We start from the raw sequence: 11,484 nt of genomic DNA, 5'->3' as shown, positions 1-11,484 counted from the left end.
ACTCAGTACTAAATAGTGATCTATTTAAGCCTTGTAAGCCCCCGGCTGCCCTAATAACCCATTTACTGACAGCTGCTGCCCTATTAGCCCTAATCCACATGTTATAGGCTCAAAAGACACTCATCAATGTGAACATACTGTATGCATGATCGGGGTGCCAAGGCTCGGAAACGCGGCGCGATCCTGAGGCACGTCTGAAGGCTCCTTTGGCGGGCCCAGGAGCTATAGCAACGCGCGACCATGGGCACGAGGTACGTACTGTACTGTACTGTACCGCTCGGGGACTCGCTGGGACTGACTGGGCAGGCGAACGGGCAGCAGGCTCCAAGCGGATCCTCCATTTCGTCCAAGTCAGCGCCCCCATAAATAGGGCCGACTGACTCCCAGCCGACGACGCTTCAGTTGCAGCAAAAGGCGTCACAATCATCTCCGTGTGAACATCAGAAATCAACACAGCAACATGGCAACCTTTGCGAAAGCTGGCTTCGGTATGGATTGTCAAGGTGGCTGCAGGCTTCTCACGGCCTTTGGGAGCTAATAATGTATCATACAGATAGCGCAAGGTACCTTCGGTACCGGCCGCAGTACACGAGCCAGCTATACTCTGCCTTACTGGAGTACCATCATGGAAGTACAGGAACTGCCCTTGACTGTGGTGCAGGGACCTGCCAGGTAGCTGGTGCACTGGCATCGCGCTTCACCAATGTTCAGGCGACGGACCCGTCCGAGCGCATGGTGGTGAGTCTTGTCAGTCGGTGCAACTCAAAGTCTATCAACATGCCCATCTGAGTTATGAGACGCGAACTTCAAATAGAGCGAGGCACCCAAAGGCCTCCCCAATAACGTCAAAGTCAGCGTAGCCTCCGCAGAGAGGCTTCCTTTCCCAACCGGCTCCGCCGACCTCATCGTAGCCGGTCAAGCCGCGCACTGGTTCGACATCCCACGCTTCTTCGCAGAAGCCCACCGCGTCCTGAAACCCGATGGGAAAGGCACTGTCGCAGTCTGGGGCTACACCCTCCTCCAATTCCCCAAACGCGAAAGCATCACGAAACGTGTCCATGCGTTCTGTTATGGGACCGGTGAGGGACAGATGGGAGAGTATTGGGAGGGCAAGCGTGCCGTTTTGGATAGCAAGTACTCGGGTTTCGAAGATGCCGCTCGGGAAGCGGGCTTCGTAGATGTGGAGAGGTGGGACTACCCACTAAGCGGCACATTCGTCAGCGAGCACAATCCCCCAAACTGGCCTCGCCAGTATGACGCTGTCAAGAAGAGCGTGCAGATCATCGAGCGGGACCTGAGCTTGAATGGGTTGAAGGACTATCTTAGCACTTTTTCGGCGTACAAAAACTATGTCGATAAACATGCGGGCGCCCCTGACGCGCTTGATGCTTTCATCGAGACGACGGCTAAGGAGGAAGGGATTACTGATAGGGATGAGGTATGGGAGACTCAATGGCCTGGAGTTGTCATCATCGCCCGAACAAAATGAAGACGGGGAGATTTCCAGTTGAACATAGCCGTAGTGTATGCATAGTAGTTTCAACCTAGCGAAACGGAAGCTCAGCTACATCCTGTATATAGCGGAAGAACAAGGATTGATCGACCATGGGAAAGGACAACCTCACCGAAAATCGAGTCACTTGCGGAGTTTGATGTGAGGTACCCGCACAGCTCGATGTTTCATGACGAGGTCGCGCGAGCGGCAGGTGGATGCCGATGTTGCGATTCTACGCTGTCTAGCGCAGTCTTGATCGTTGTCGTCGAAAAATTTTTACGGGGGGGGGGGGGGGGGACCGCCTGCTCGTCAAACATGGCCGAGGGTCTTCAAGGTAGTATTCAAGCAACATTCACGCTCAGCGGAATAGGGACATGGAGGACTGGCAGTCCCTCTCCGGCAACAGACAAAAGCCGTTCGCCAGCTCAATCGATTCACCCTGCTCGCTGGGAACACACAGAAGCATTTCACACGGTCCGTTCTCCGGTAAATCGCAGACTACAGAAGCTTCTCACCCAGCAGAGCGCCGGCACGACTCACACAACCTGAAGGCAAATGTGACAAGAACCCTGAGCCGCCCTCGCGAATCGGGCAACCTGGACAATGACCCGGGCGTCGCCGCAATCCACGCAACCTGACATGGGCCGAGTCCGATTGCGCGATCGGACTCGTCAGGGAAAAGAGACTTCGGAAAGGTAGATCACTGGAGAAAGAGCATACGCATCTAGCGTTGCAGCCGATACGTTGCGCGTGCAGTTCGCATCCTCCCACTTGGTGGTGCAGCGATGCTCACAAAGAACGTTGAGCGGTCTCAACATCACATGAAAGTAAAAGATGGGGCCATTTAACCTTTGTTCTATCAACCGATTGCCGCCATCAACCCAATCCTGGCGCAAAGCTTGCGACCTGAGCTCTGATGAACAGTCCCTCGGATGCATGAGACCAACTTGATACTAGCTCGTAGAGGAAGGTCAGAAACGATGTGCCGCTATACCGTTTCTTGATGAACCCGTCGAAAACTGTCAAAAGGCGCCCCGCTATTCAGTCCGGCTGAGTAGCCTGGGTATAGCATCCGTTGACTACGCACGACATTGATACGCATTCATGACCGAGAAGCTTGTCCCAATTTGAAATGGCCGATAGGGCTCGTAAGACACCTGTTCGACAGGTAGGCGCGCGTGCTGCGCCGCTTAGTAAGCAGTCCGCGCGGAGTCCGCTCTTGACCTCGATCTCCCCGTCGTTTCTCTAAGGCGTAAACGTTCCGAAGAATGGAAAAATAAGGTTATTCTTGCTAGCATATGAGCGGAAGAGAGGCTAGATGCCCAGCCCGCCTGCCCAGCCCGCCACTTCCAGTCGTTTGTGGATCTCTGGGTTCAATGGGGGGTTGAGCATGACCTAGCTAAGGAAGGCGCCTCGGAAATGAGGAAATGACCGAATGTCAGAAAGCATGTTGGTTCGTTTTGGTAAACAAACGTAAACAAAGTTTATACAATACGCACTGACAATGGAGGCGCAACCTGGTCCTTTTTTCCTCGACCGCCCTTGCAAACCCACGGAGAGGGGGGGCGTACATCAGCATCGAATTGAAGCCATTATATAAGCTCCGGTGCCCGCTCAAATCCCTCGAAGTTTCCTGTAATGAGAAGTCCCCCTGTGCAGCATTGGACCTCGAGCAGATTGACAGCATTTGCAGTTTCGACGCCAGCTGTTGCCAACGCAGACATTAACTCCGCCTTAATCCTTACACCGTCGCTTTGCCTGCGTCTCCCGCTGCTCTCGAGCTTCGTTTGCCTTATTTCGCTCACGAACATATTGAGCCATCGCACTCAATCATGACCGTCCCGACTGTTTACCAGCTGCGTCGTATCTTGGACCTTGACGCTAGCACATCATTCAAAGCCCCGACCGTTACCGAGCAGACTTTCGACCCGTACTCCCAACAGCTCTGGAAGCGTGCGTTGTCGGTCATGAAGCCCGAGGAAGTTTCGACTCTGAAGATGTGGACGAGCAACGAGGAGCGGCTCGCGATCGTCAAGGGTGGCGTATCGCATTTGAGCACAGAGGCCGAGCAATGGCGATACTATGCTGCCCTAGGACCAAAGTATGTTTTGGGAATTCCTTCGTCGTTGTGCTGGTTCCGGTCGGAGTGGGATGGGCGTCCCTTATCTTGCGAATGTATCTGCTCATCATTCCCTCTCTTTCTTCCTTCTATCATTCGATTGTCCCTAGGCCCGAGGCAAATCAATTGACTTTCGGATGGCCGCTAGATGAAAGCAATACTTTCCCCAGCGCATGGGAGAGCGACGTTCCGGAGGGTCGTCTGTGCCCGGAAATCGAACAACACTCCGTTCCGGACCTCCCTGCCGTTTGCTGCAAAGACTCTGCTGGTGGTCTCGTTGACCAGTCGGGCGAGTTGCGATTTGATTCAAGCGGGTCAGGACCCGAGTCATACGAGTTCCTCGCAATGCTCCTCGTTAGGGCCGCCAAAGCAGTTGGTCAGGAGCACGACGGCAACACGCTCTATACGTCATACGGCATGCGCGACGGTGTGTGGGCGCCGCGCACGGACACCTGTCTTGACGGCTGGACCGAAGATTTGTTACGCAATGCCAGGCTTAACGTTCCACCGCCGACAGTGTACATCGCCCTGTACTTACTGTTCAAGCTCTCGCAGTTGACGGGACAGCACGTTCCGCAAGTCGAAGGGCCCCCTGATGACGCCACGAGCGCGCGCAAAAGGGCCGCAAAGAACTTCGTGGATAAGATTCACAAGCATGCATGGGGACAAGTGATTCTCATCGTCTTGCCCTTGATGCTTGCAAACAAGGCCCACGATGATAAGTAAGTACTCGTTTGTCCGCGAGCAGCTAGAATTGGCATGACCTCGCAACTGATCATTTTTCGGTTTTCTTATCCGTTCAGTGCATGGGGCAATCCTTCTTGGCATACATTAAGCGGGATCCCGTTGCTGGATCTTGGCCAGCTGGAATGGGAGTTCCTCAAGGTTTTGGACTTCGACACACATGTAAAACTAGCTGAGTACAAGGCTTGGAAACACCACGTGGATACTGTATGGAGACAGGGCAATTGGGACGACGTGGGCACGCAAATGCCGTGGACGAGACTCGTACGGTCCGACGATGGCCAGTCATTCCATTTCATTCACGTGAGCGACATGTATTTGGAAATGCGGAACAAACCGCTGCAGAAGGAAGGGACCCCGAAATGGATCCTTGAGTTGACGCGCATGCGGGAAAAGCATGAGCAGACCCTAAAGTTCCATGAGAAAAGGCGGATACTTTCACAGCATGGCTTCGAAAGAACGCTCGCCAGCTACGAGAGCGACCGGAAACAATCCCAAGCGGAGCTCCAAATCATCAACGAGCGTTACCTTGACTACGAGCGGCGGTACCGGGCACATCTGGCCGAATGGAATCAGATGGTATATGTTTTCGGAGTGCGTCCGACGCCGAGTGATGAGAAGCAACACCTTTGGTACGGCGAGCAAATGATGTGGGAATATCAAAGAGCGCAGAAGGAGCATCTCCGTCACCAGCAGCTGACTTTCAAGCTACATCAGTTGGCGAAGTCCTCCTACGAGGATTTCCGCAGTGAGCAGAAAACCATATGGTGTGCGAGACAACTGGAGCGGAAGCGATTCTACGATGCTTGCGTTGCGATGGTCCCGAAACCACTCGCTAGGTCCGAACCGCAACACCCTTCGCCCCCGCAAACGATACAGCCGACAACAGCCACTGAAGGCGCTGCCGAACCTACCGCGTGGACGTATTTGAGACCTGAAATCGCCCCCAACGCTGAGGATGAATCACCTCATTGCTTCTCCTCCTCTCGACCACCAACGATGTCTCCCGTAGTACCAGCGCCACCCGGGTTCTCTTCACCGCGGCTACGAAAGGCTTCCCCCCCGTCCGTTGTCTATCTGTGCTCTGAGCCTGGAAAGATTACCACCGGTATACTACCTGCTGTACCACCTAAAATCGCCCGGTGGTATGTGCCCGCTCGGCGCGATGGTATCAGTCCGGGGTCGCTGCCACCCGGTGCCTCATCCCTACGGCCACGAACATCCGCTCCCGACATTCCACCGGGCTTCCCACCTCCCAAGGCCAACTATCGTGGTGCCGTTTCCCGCTACGGTTTCGGCCGAAACCCTGAAAATTTGGATACCAATCCTGGAGGCGAAGGCGGCACTCCGCTCGCAGTACACTAGTAGACTTTATATGACTTTCCAAGTCCCATTTCAGACACAGACTATATTGCGTTCATTCACCGGGGCCTCTGCATTACATTATGAGCCTCGTTTTCTCTTTGTCACATGCCTTTTCTGACATGATGCTCAATTATAAAGGAAACTTTTACATCAGATATGTGCCTCAAATCTTCGCTGACTCGTGGAAGTCCCACATTGGCCGAAGGACTTGCTTCGCTGGACTGCCTAACTCGATGATCCTGAAACCGCCTCAGGTCCTCAGGAGATGCCCGCTAGCATTGAAGCTGAAGCAGAAGTTGTCATGCCCATCCGACTCGAAAGCCAAGGCGGCCTCATCCAAACACTCAACATATCTACTATCGCAGACAACGTTAGATTCTGCCATCAAGACTGCAGGCGCACTGCAAATCAAGCAGGTCCTAGTATTTTCGAAATGACCGTTCGAAAGGCCGATCGTATCAAGCATACAGCCTAGTCTTCGACTCGAGTCTGATCCAGAGCCGCCCAACAGCCATAGAAAGATGACATGAATAACTCCGACCGAGATATGCTTTCCAGTGAAGTGGTGTATTCTATGGCGCACGAACCTGCTCGTGCCGTACGCCGAGTCATATGCCGAACACTCCGACGCCTCGCCCCCGAGCTTCGAGCGGGGAGGGACCGAGTGATATTGTTGCATCCGTACTATATACGTGTGTGCGGTCGAGGTGATGGAACCCCGCTGCCCAAAATCGACCGACTCGCTCCGCCGTGCTCTCCCTTCCCACTCCATCGAAGAACCCCGGACCCCCACCTACCAGCTGCCCCTCCCAACCCCGCCGTGCATCACTTCCCCATGCCTTGACCAACAACGCCGAAAATATCCTGCCCCCAACCCCCAATCTCACACCGTCCCCGCCTGCCCCTTCTCCTCCGCCTCTTTCCTCGCAATCTCCGCCCTCTGCTTCAGATACACCCGATCAGCCTCGTCCGCAATGATCGCCTTCTCCCGCGCTGTCGTCCCGTGGTTTTCATAGCCAAGGAGTTTCAGGTTTTCCTGCGAACGGAAATGACAATCGCATATACGGGTTATGAGTTTCTGACCAACCCATATACCCCACGGGGGTGGCTCGCGAGAGACGTACCATCTGCATGCGCATACACCGCCGAAACTCCTCCTTCCGCTCCCCACACCCCATCTGCCGTTCCCACCACCCGCCATTGACAAGACAGTCCATCCACCGCCATTCCACGTCCGCGCAATTGTCCTTTGCGCATTCTTTCAGAGACGCATGGGTCAGTTTGTCGGAGATGGCGCTGCGGGCGGAGGCTCGTTCGGAGGCGATGAGGGATTGGAGGAGGGTGCGTTCGGCCGCGGTTTGGGGGGGCCCCGGGAGGGGGTGGTAGGGGTTTTCCCAGACTGACGGGTCGATCTTGATGTCTGAGGGGGCGGGGGTGGTGGATGGGGGTGGTGGGACGGCCATTGTTGGGAGGGGAGGCTGGGCCTTTCTGGGAGACCGGCTTCGGCTGCTTTTCAGTGTTGGGGCGAATGAGTGGAATGTCTAATGAATGGTCGCAATGCTCCCAACGCCGTGCAAACCAGCGTGCAAACCATGGTCGCTCAACGCGGTGGTCCCGAATTCTGTCTGGGTCAACCTACGCGCACTTCTTCCACAACCCCTACATGTTTTTGAACGCAAATTCCATCCATATAGATAAACGTTTGATTCAGGTATATGCAAAAACATTGCAAAATGTCAAAAGGGCGCTCAACGCTTGTAATGATAAGGGTCTATGTACGTGCGGCAGTGGGGAAAATGTCTAGCTTCTCGTCTAGTGTAGAATGGTCTGTGTCTGGTTCTAGGTTATCGCCGGGATGACTAGATAGATAGGAAGGAGGAAGAGTACGTCGCGGTTGATGGGGAGGGTGTACGCCATGTGGGGCCCCATCCAAGCGCAATGAGTGGATAATGTTCGGGGTTGATGGTCTACGAGTTGGTGGGTTGCAGGCAAGCGACGGGGAATACGCCGATTTCTTGTGATCCCCTGAGGTTCTGTCCACGCGCCCAGCCTAGAGAAAAGGACAAAAAAAAAGGCCAAAGTCAGTCAATCAACTCCCTCCTAAATCCGAAAGAATCCGTCATGAATCACTTACCATCACTATAAGTCTCCACAACAAGCACCACATCCCCCACCCTCAACTCCAACTCATCCGGCTCATTCACATTCGGCACATACTCCGCCCACACCCTCATCCTCGTCGGCTGGATATCCGTACGCACGCTCGGTTTCCTTCCCGCCACCGCCACTGCCGCAGTCGCTGCAGTAGCCTCCTCTCGCGCAGTCAATGTCGCTAACGTGCTCCGACTGCGATGGCTGCCGGCAATCGTGCTCCCGTTCAGGGAATGCGTTTCGGGGGTGAGGAGTTCGGTAAGGCGGTAGGGGTTGGAGGCGGCGGGGGAGTGGAATGGGTCGTGGGATGGGGAGGGGGATGTGGGTGTATCTTCTGGTCCGCGGGGGAGGCTTGGGAGGGGGATATTTGGCGGCGGGCTCGTTACTGCAAAACTGCCGCGGTGTGTCATCAGCGGGATTCGCGAGGACCGGTTTGGCGTGAATGGTGGAGACATCGGGCTGCGGGGACTATACAAGTCATGGTGGTTCGAGCTGGAGGCGGAGAAAATGCGTTCCTCGTCGTACCCGACGCCGCGGAACATATCCTTCTCCTTGCCGATGGCGAGGGAGTGGAGGGAGCCGCTGCGGGGCCGATTGCGTTCTTTCATGTCCGAACGGGTGGATGCTGCTGAGCGGCCGCTGCCTGCTGAGTTGTACACGCCTACATCACCGCGATTTTGGCGCTGACGCCGCGCTTTGAAGACAAAGAAGGCGTAGATGAGGGCGATGACGGCGAAAATGGCGCCGAGGGATATCCCGACGATAACGCCTTTGCTGACGGGTGAATCGGTCGGGAACTCAAAACCTTCGACTTGTTTACAGCATGGGTCGATGGTGGCGCCGTTTTTGCTCGCATTTTTGCAAAAGGTGAGGGCCTCAGGGGCGTGGATGAATCCGCAGGTGTTGATTTCACTAGCGAGTGTCCCGCTATCGCAGCCTGCGCCGCTATTTAGTTTTAGGACCCCGCACATGCTCGTGTAGGCATTCTGCGATTCGGTCCGTGTGGTCAGCGCCTGTGCATTCGGTGCTGCTGAGCAGTACGTCGGGTTTGTAAACAGCCGCACCAGCGAGTCCCGCGCCGCCAGGCACGTCGATCTGCATAATGGTAATGCCGCTTTCGTAGGCGTTACCCCGAAACTCTTGCAGCTGGCCGCGGAGGCACGGACCAGCCACGCGCAATAGAAAGTTAAGTGGTAGCGTTGCCCGCTGCCGTCGTAGTTTGGGCAGTCGAACCCCGATTTGAAGCCCTGCACATACGCTGGGTTATCGTCGAAAGACTGGTTTATGAAATCGTCGAAGGTTTCTGTGGAGTTGTAGTATGCGCCCGTGAGAACCGGTTGGCCTTCCTGAGCTGCACAAGTCTTTGTATTTGTGAGAACAATGCAGGAGTTTGAAGCTGGTGCTGCTGCCATGACGAAGGCCATTCTCCGGGGGGGGGGTATACCGATATCGTCTCCCGTGAGGTTGACAGACTTTCGTCCTTTTGACGTTTTCGCCCTTATGAGTGTTGCGAATTCCAGCAGGCCATGGACACGCTCCTCCTTGTGCTGGCGCTGTTTTTCCCACGCGCGGTGTTCTTCGCCTTTCTCGAGAGCAACAAGTGTGGCTTGAACGACACGGTCCCAGTTGCAGAATCCCTTTCCCTTGCTGAAAGACGAGATGTCGAGACACGCACTCACTCCTACACACAAGTGTCTCTAGGCTGAGGGCTAAAGACGACTGACTGATAGGCACGGTGGGTGGTGGTGGCGGCCTGTGGGAGTGTGTCTGTGTGTCGTTTGGAGTCTGCGAGAGGCGTCTGTTGCGGGCGGCGGCTGCCTGCACAGCAAGTCCTTTGAGCGAGCTGCGAACGTACACCAGAGCCCGTGCTTGCCATAATGCAAGTTTTGCGCCCGGTTGCGCTTCAAATTCATATGGCGGGTCCTGTCTTGCACCCATAACGGTGAGTCAGAACCACTGGCCGACTCCCGGGAGAACCACTCACAGCACAATCCACCACCAACTCCTCACAATCCCCTCCTTATCCCCCTGTGTCTCTCCTGCGTCTCTCCTGTTGATGTCCGTTATCTTCTCACCGATTATTAAGGTGTCTGTGGGGACCGGAGACCCGGCGCAAACACCTTCATCGGTGGCTGCGCATTGTGGATTGTTGGGCTCCTAAAATAAATCACGTGAGCCCCAATAATTAACGAGCCCACACGCGATCCGCCTTCTTGGCGCTGGCTCCGCATCCACCCGTCCGGCGTCCACCCAATCGCAGCAGCCCCCTCCTGCTCTCCGTTCATTCAAATTTTATCTCTTGCCTCCCATTGTCAAAAACTCACTGACTCAGCACATCATTGTTTCGCGGCAAAGGGGAACTCGCTTGTATGAGACCCACCATTGGTCGCTCCCAAAGTGTGCAGCCAGCCTCCTTCTGTGCAAGTGACCGGAGAAAACAACTCTGCACACCCACACCACGGTCGGCACGGATTCAAAGACGGGAACTTGTGCCCGCGGGGATGATTTCCTCACCGCCCGACTCATCGAGAGGCACTTCTCTAGAGCCATTGGTGCCTTCGGCATCCAGCCTCACTCCGAGGAGTCTCTTCTAAAAGGGGTCCAAAAACAACTCTGCACACCGACCAAGCAACTCAGGAAGAGCGATCTTCTTGGCAGTGAGAGTGGTGGATGGGGACGGTGTTGTAGAACTTTTGCGCGACGCTATCGGATGCGAGCCTCACAAGCTGAGCTGCGAGAAGCGTCGTCATCGCAGAACGCGTTCACATTCAGATTCAGACATCTCCGACCGGAAAGCAGTCCTATAGATATGAATGTAAAGATTCATTCGCCTCCATACGCCCCGGCATCCTATATATATAGCTCTCTCTATCGCTGCATTGAACTACAAACGGCCTACGCAACGTGCTAATGAGAAAGCCATATCGTAATGTCCATCCGGCACCCTCCCTCCCACCCTGCCAGTATCTGAGGCCCCCTTGCATAACAGATGTTCAACATGTGCCTTGCCAAGCGATCGCCGCCCGAACCGTCACCTGAGAAGCCCCCACCGCTGCCTATCTATAAACTCATGCAGCACCTTATCAGCCGCTTGTCCCGACGTGAGGAGTCCTTCATACACCTGGGGTTCCAGGGTGTTGATCATTTGCCGGACGGGTTTGTCGGTTTTCAACCTAGATATCCCGAAAGTCAAATGAGTCGGTCAACGCCACCATCTTCTTGGCAGCGAGGGAGTACACGTACTGTATATGATGAGTATTGTCCGGCGTCCTTTCATCCAATCCCAGTTAGTATATTGGCTAGTATCTCCGCCTGTCACGCGGAAGAGCCGGGTTCGATTCCCGGACTGGGAGCATTTTTTTTTTTCTTTTCCCCTTTTCCTTATTTCACCCTAGCACTCTTTCATCTTTGCTCTCAACGACGTGAAACCGCCCTCGCATGTGGTTGGTCCGAAAGAACGGGTGAGACTGTCGCTGACAACTCTCCACATGCCGATGTCGAGCGACAGGCCGAAATCCTAAAGATGGACAATGCGGGCTTCGTTTTTACACTGTTTTCACACAGAATTTTGGGCAGCCATCTTTGTTCCGGTGGCGAGTAGACTCAGACA

At 54.8% G+C, this 11,484-nt stretch overlaps 5 protein-coding genes and 1 non-coding gene across 6 annotated transcripts; 3 read left to right on the top strand and 3 right to left on the bottom strand.

Annotated features, from left to right (window-relative positions):
• The first annotated feature begins 139 nt into the window (after positions 1–139).
• EV422DRAFT_542791 (S-adenosyl-L-methionine-dependent methyltransferase) lies at positions 140–1,775 on the top strand. Its single transcript, XM_053071304.1, has 3 exons — positions 140–488; positions 554–738; positions 815–1,775. The coding sequence occupies exons 1-3, from the start codon at positions 461–463 to the stop codon at positions 1,487–1,489; spliced, it is 888 nt and encodes a 295-aa protein (XP_052922160.1). The 5' UTR covers positions 140–460; the 3' UTR covers positions 1,490–1,775.
• Positions 1,776–3,083: 1,308 nt separating this feature from the next.
• Positions 3,084–5,795, top strand: EV422DRAFT_542789 (uncharacterized protein). Its single transcript, XM_053071303.1, has 3 exons — positions 3,084–3,596; positions 3,725–4,336; positions 4,418–5,795. Exons 1-3 carry the CDS (start codon positions 3,328–3,330, stop codon positions 5,721–5,723), a joined length of 2,187 nt encoding a protein of 728 aa, XP_052922159.1. The 5' UTR covers positions 3,084–3,327; the 3' UTR covers positions 5,724–5,795.
• Positions 5,796–6,535, bottom strand: EV422DRAFT_542788 (uncharacterized protein). The gene has a single exon (XM_053071302.1). The coding sequence runs from the start codon at positions 6,493–6,495 to the stop codon at positions 5,974–5,976; it is 522 nt and encodes a 173-aa protein (XP_052922158.1). The 5' UTR covers positions 6,496–6,535; the 3' UTR covers positions 5,796–5,973.
• On the bottom strand, positions 6,536–7,401 carry EV422DRAFT_622864 (uncharacterized protein). The gene is made up of 2 exons (XM_053074190.1): positions 6,848–7,401; positions 6,536–6,759 (listed from the first exon to the last, which is right to left on the bottom strand). Exons 1-2 carry the CDS (start codon positions 7,184–7,186, stop codon positions 6,607–6,609), a joined length of 492 nt encoding a protein of 163 aa, XP_052922157.1. The 5' UTR covers positions 7,187–7,401; the 3' UTR covers positions 6,536–6,606.
• A 5-nt stretch (positions 7,402–7,406) lies between these two features.
• EV422DRAFT_542786 (uncharacterized protein) lies at positions 7,407–9,753 on the bottom strand. The gene has a single exon (XM_053071301.1). It carries the CDS (start codon positions 9,296–9,298, stop codon positions 7,850–7,852), a length of 1,449 nt encoding a protein of 482 aa, XP_052922156.1. The 5' UTR covers positions 9,299–9,753; the 3' UTR covers positions 7,407–7,849.
• A 1,402-nt stretch (positions 9,754–11,155) lies between these two features.
• EV422DRAFT_t132 lies at positions 11,156–11,227 on the top strand. The gene has a single exon. It is a non-coding gene; the product is annotated as a tRNA-Asp (tRNA).
• The last annotated feature ends 257 nt before the right edge of the window (positions 11,228–11,484 follow it).

The sequence above is a fragment of the Fimicolochytrium jonesii genome, assembly GCF_025526975.1.
Source record: "Fimicolochytrium jonesii strain JEL569 chromosome Unknown EV422scaffold_30, whole genome shotgun sequence".
NCBI classification, from domain to species: domain Eukaryota; kingdom Fungi; phylum Chytridiomycota; class Chytridiomycetes; order Spizellomycetales; family Powellomycetaceae; genus Fimicolochytrium; species Fimicolochytrium jonesii.
This window is presented reverse-complemented; position numbering and strand designations above follow the sequence as displayed.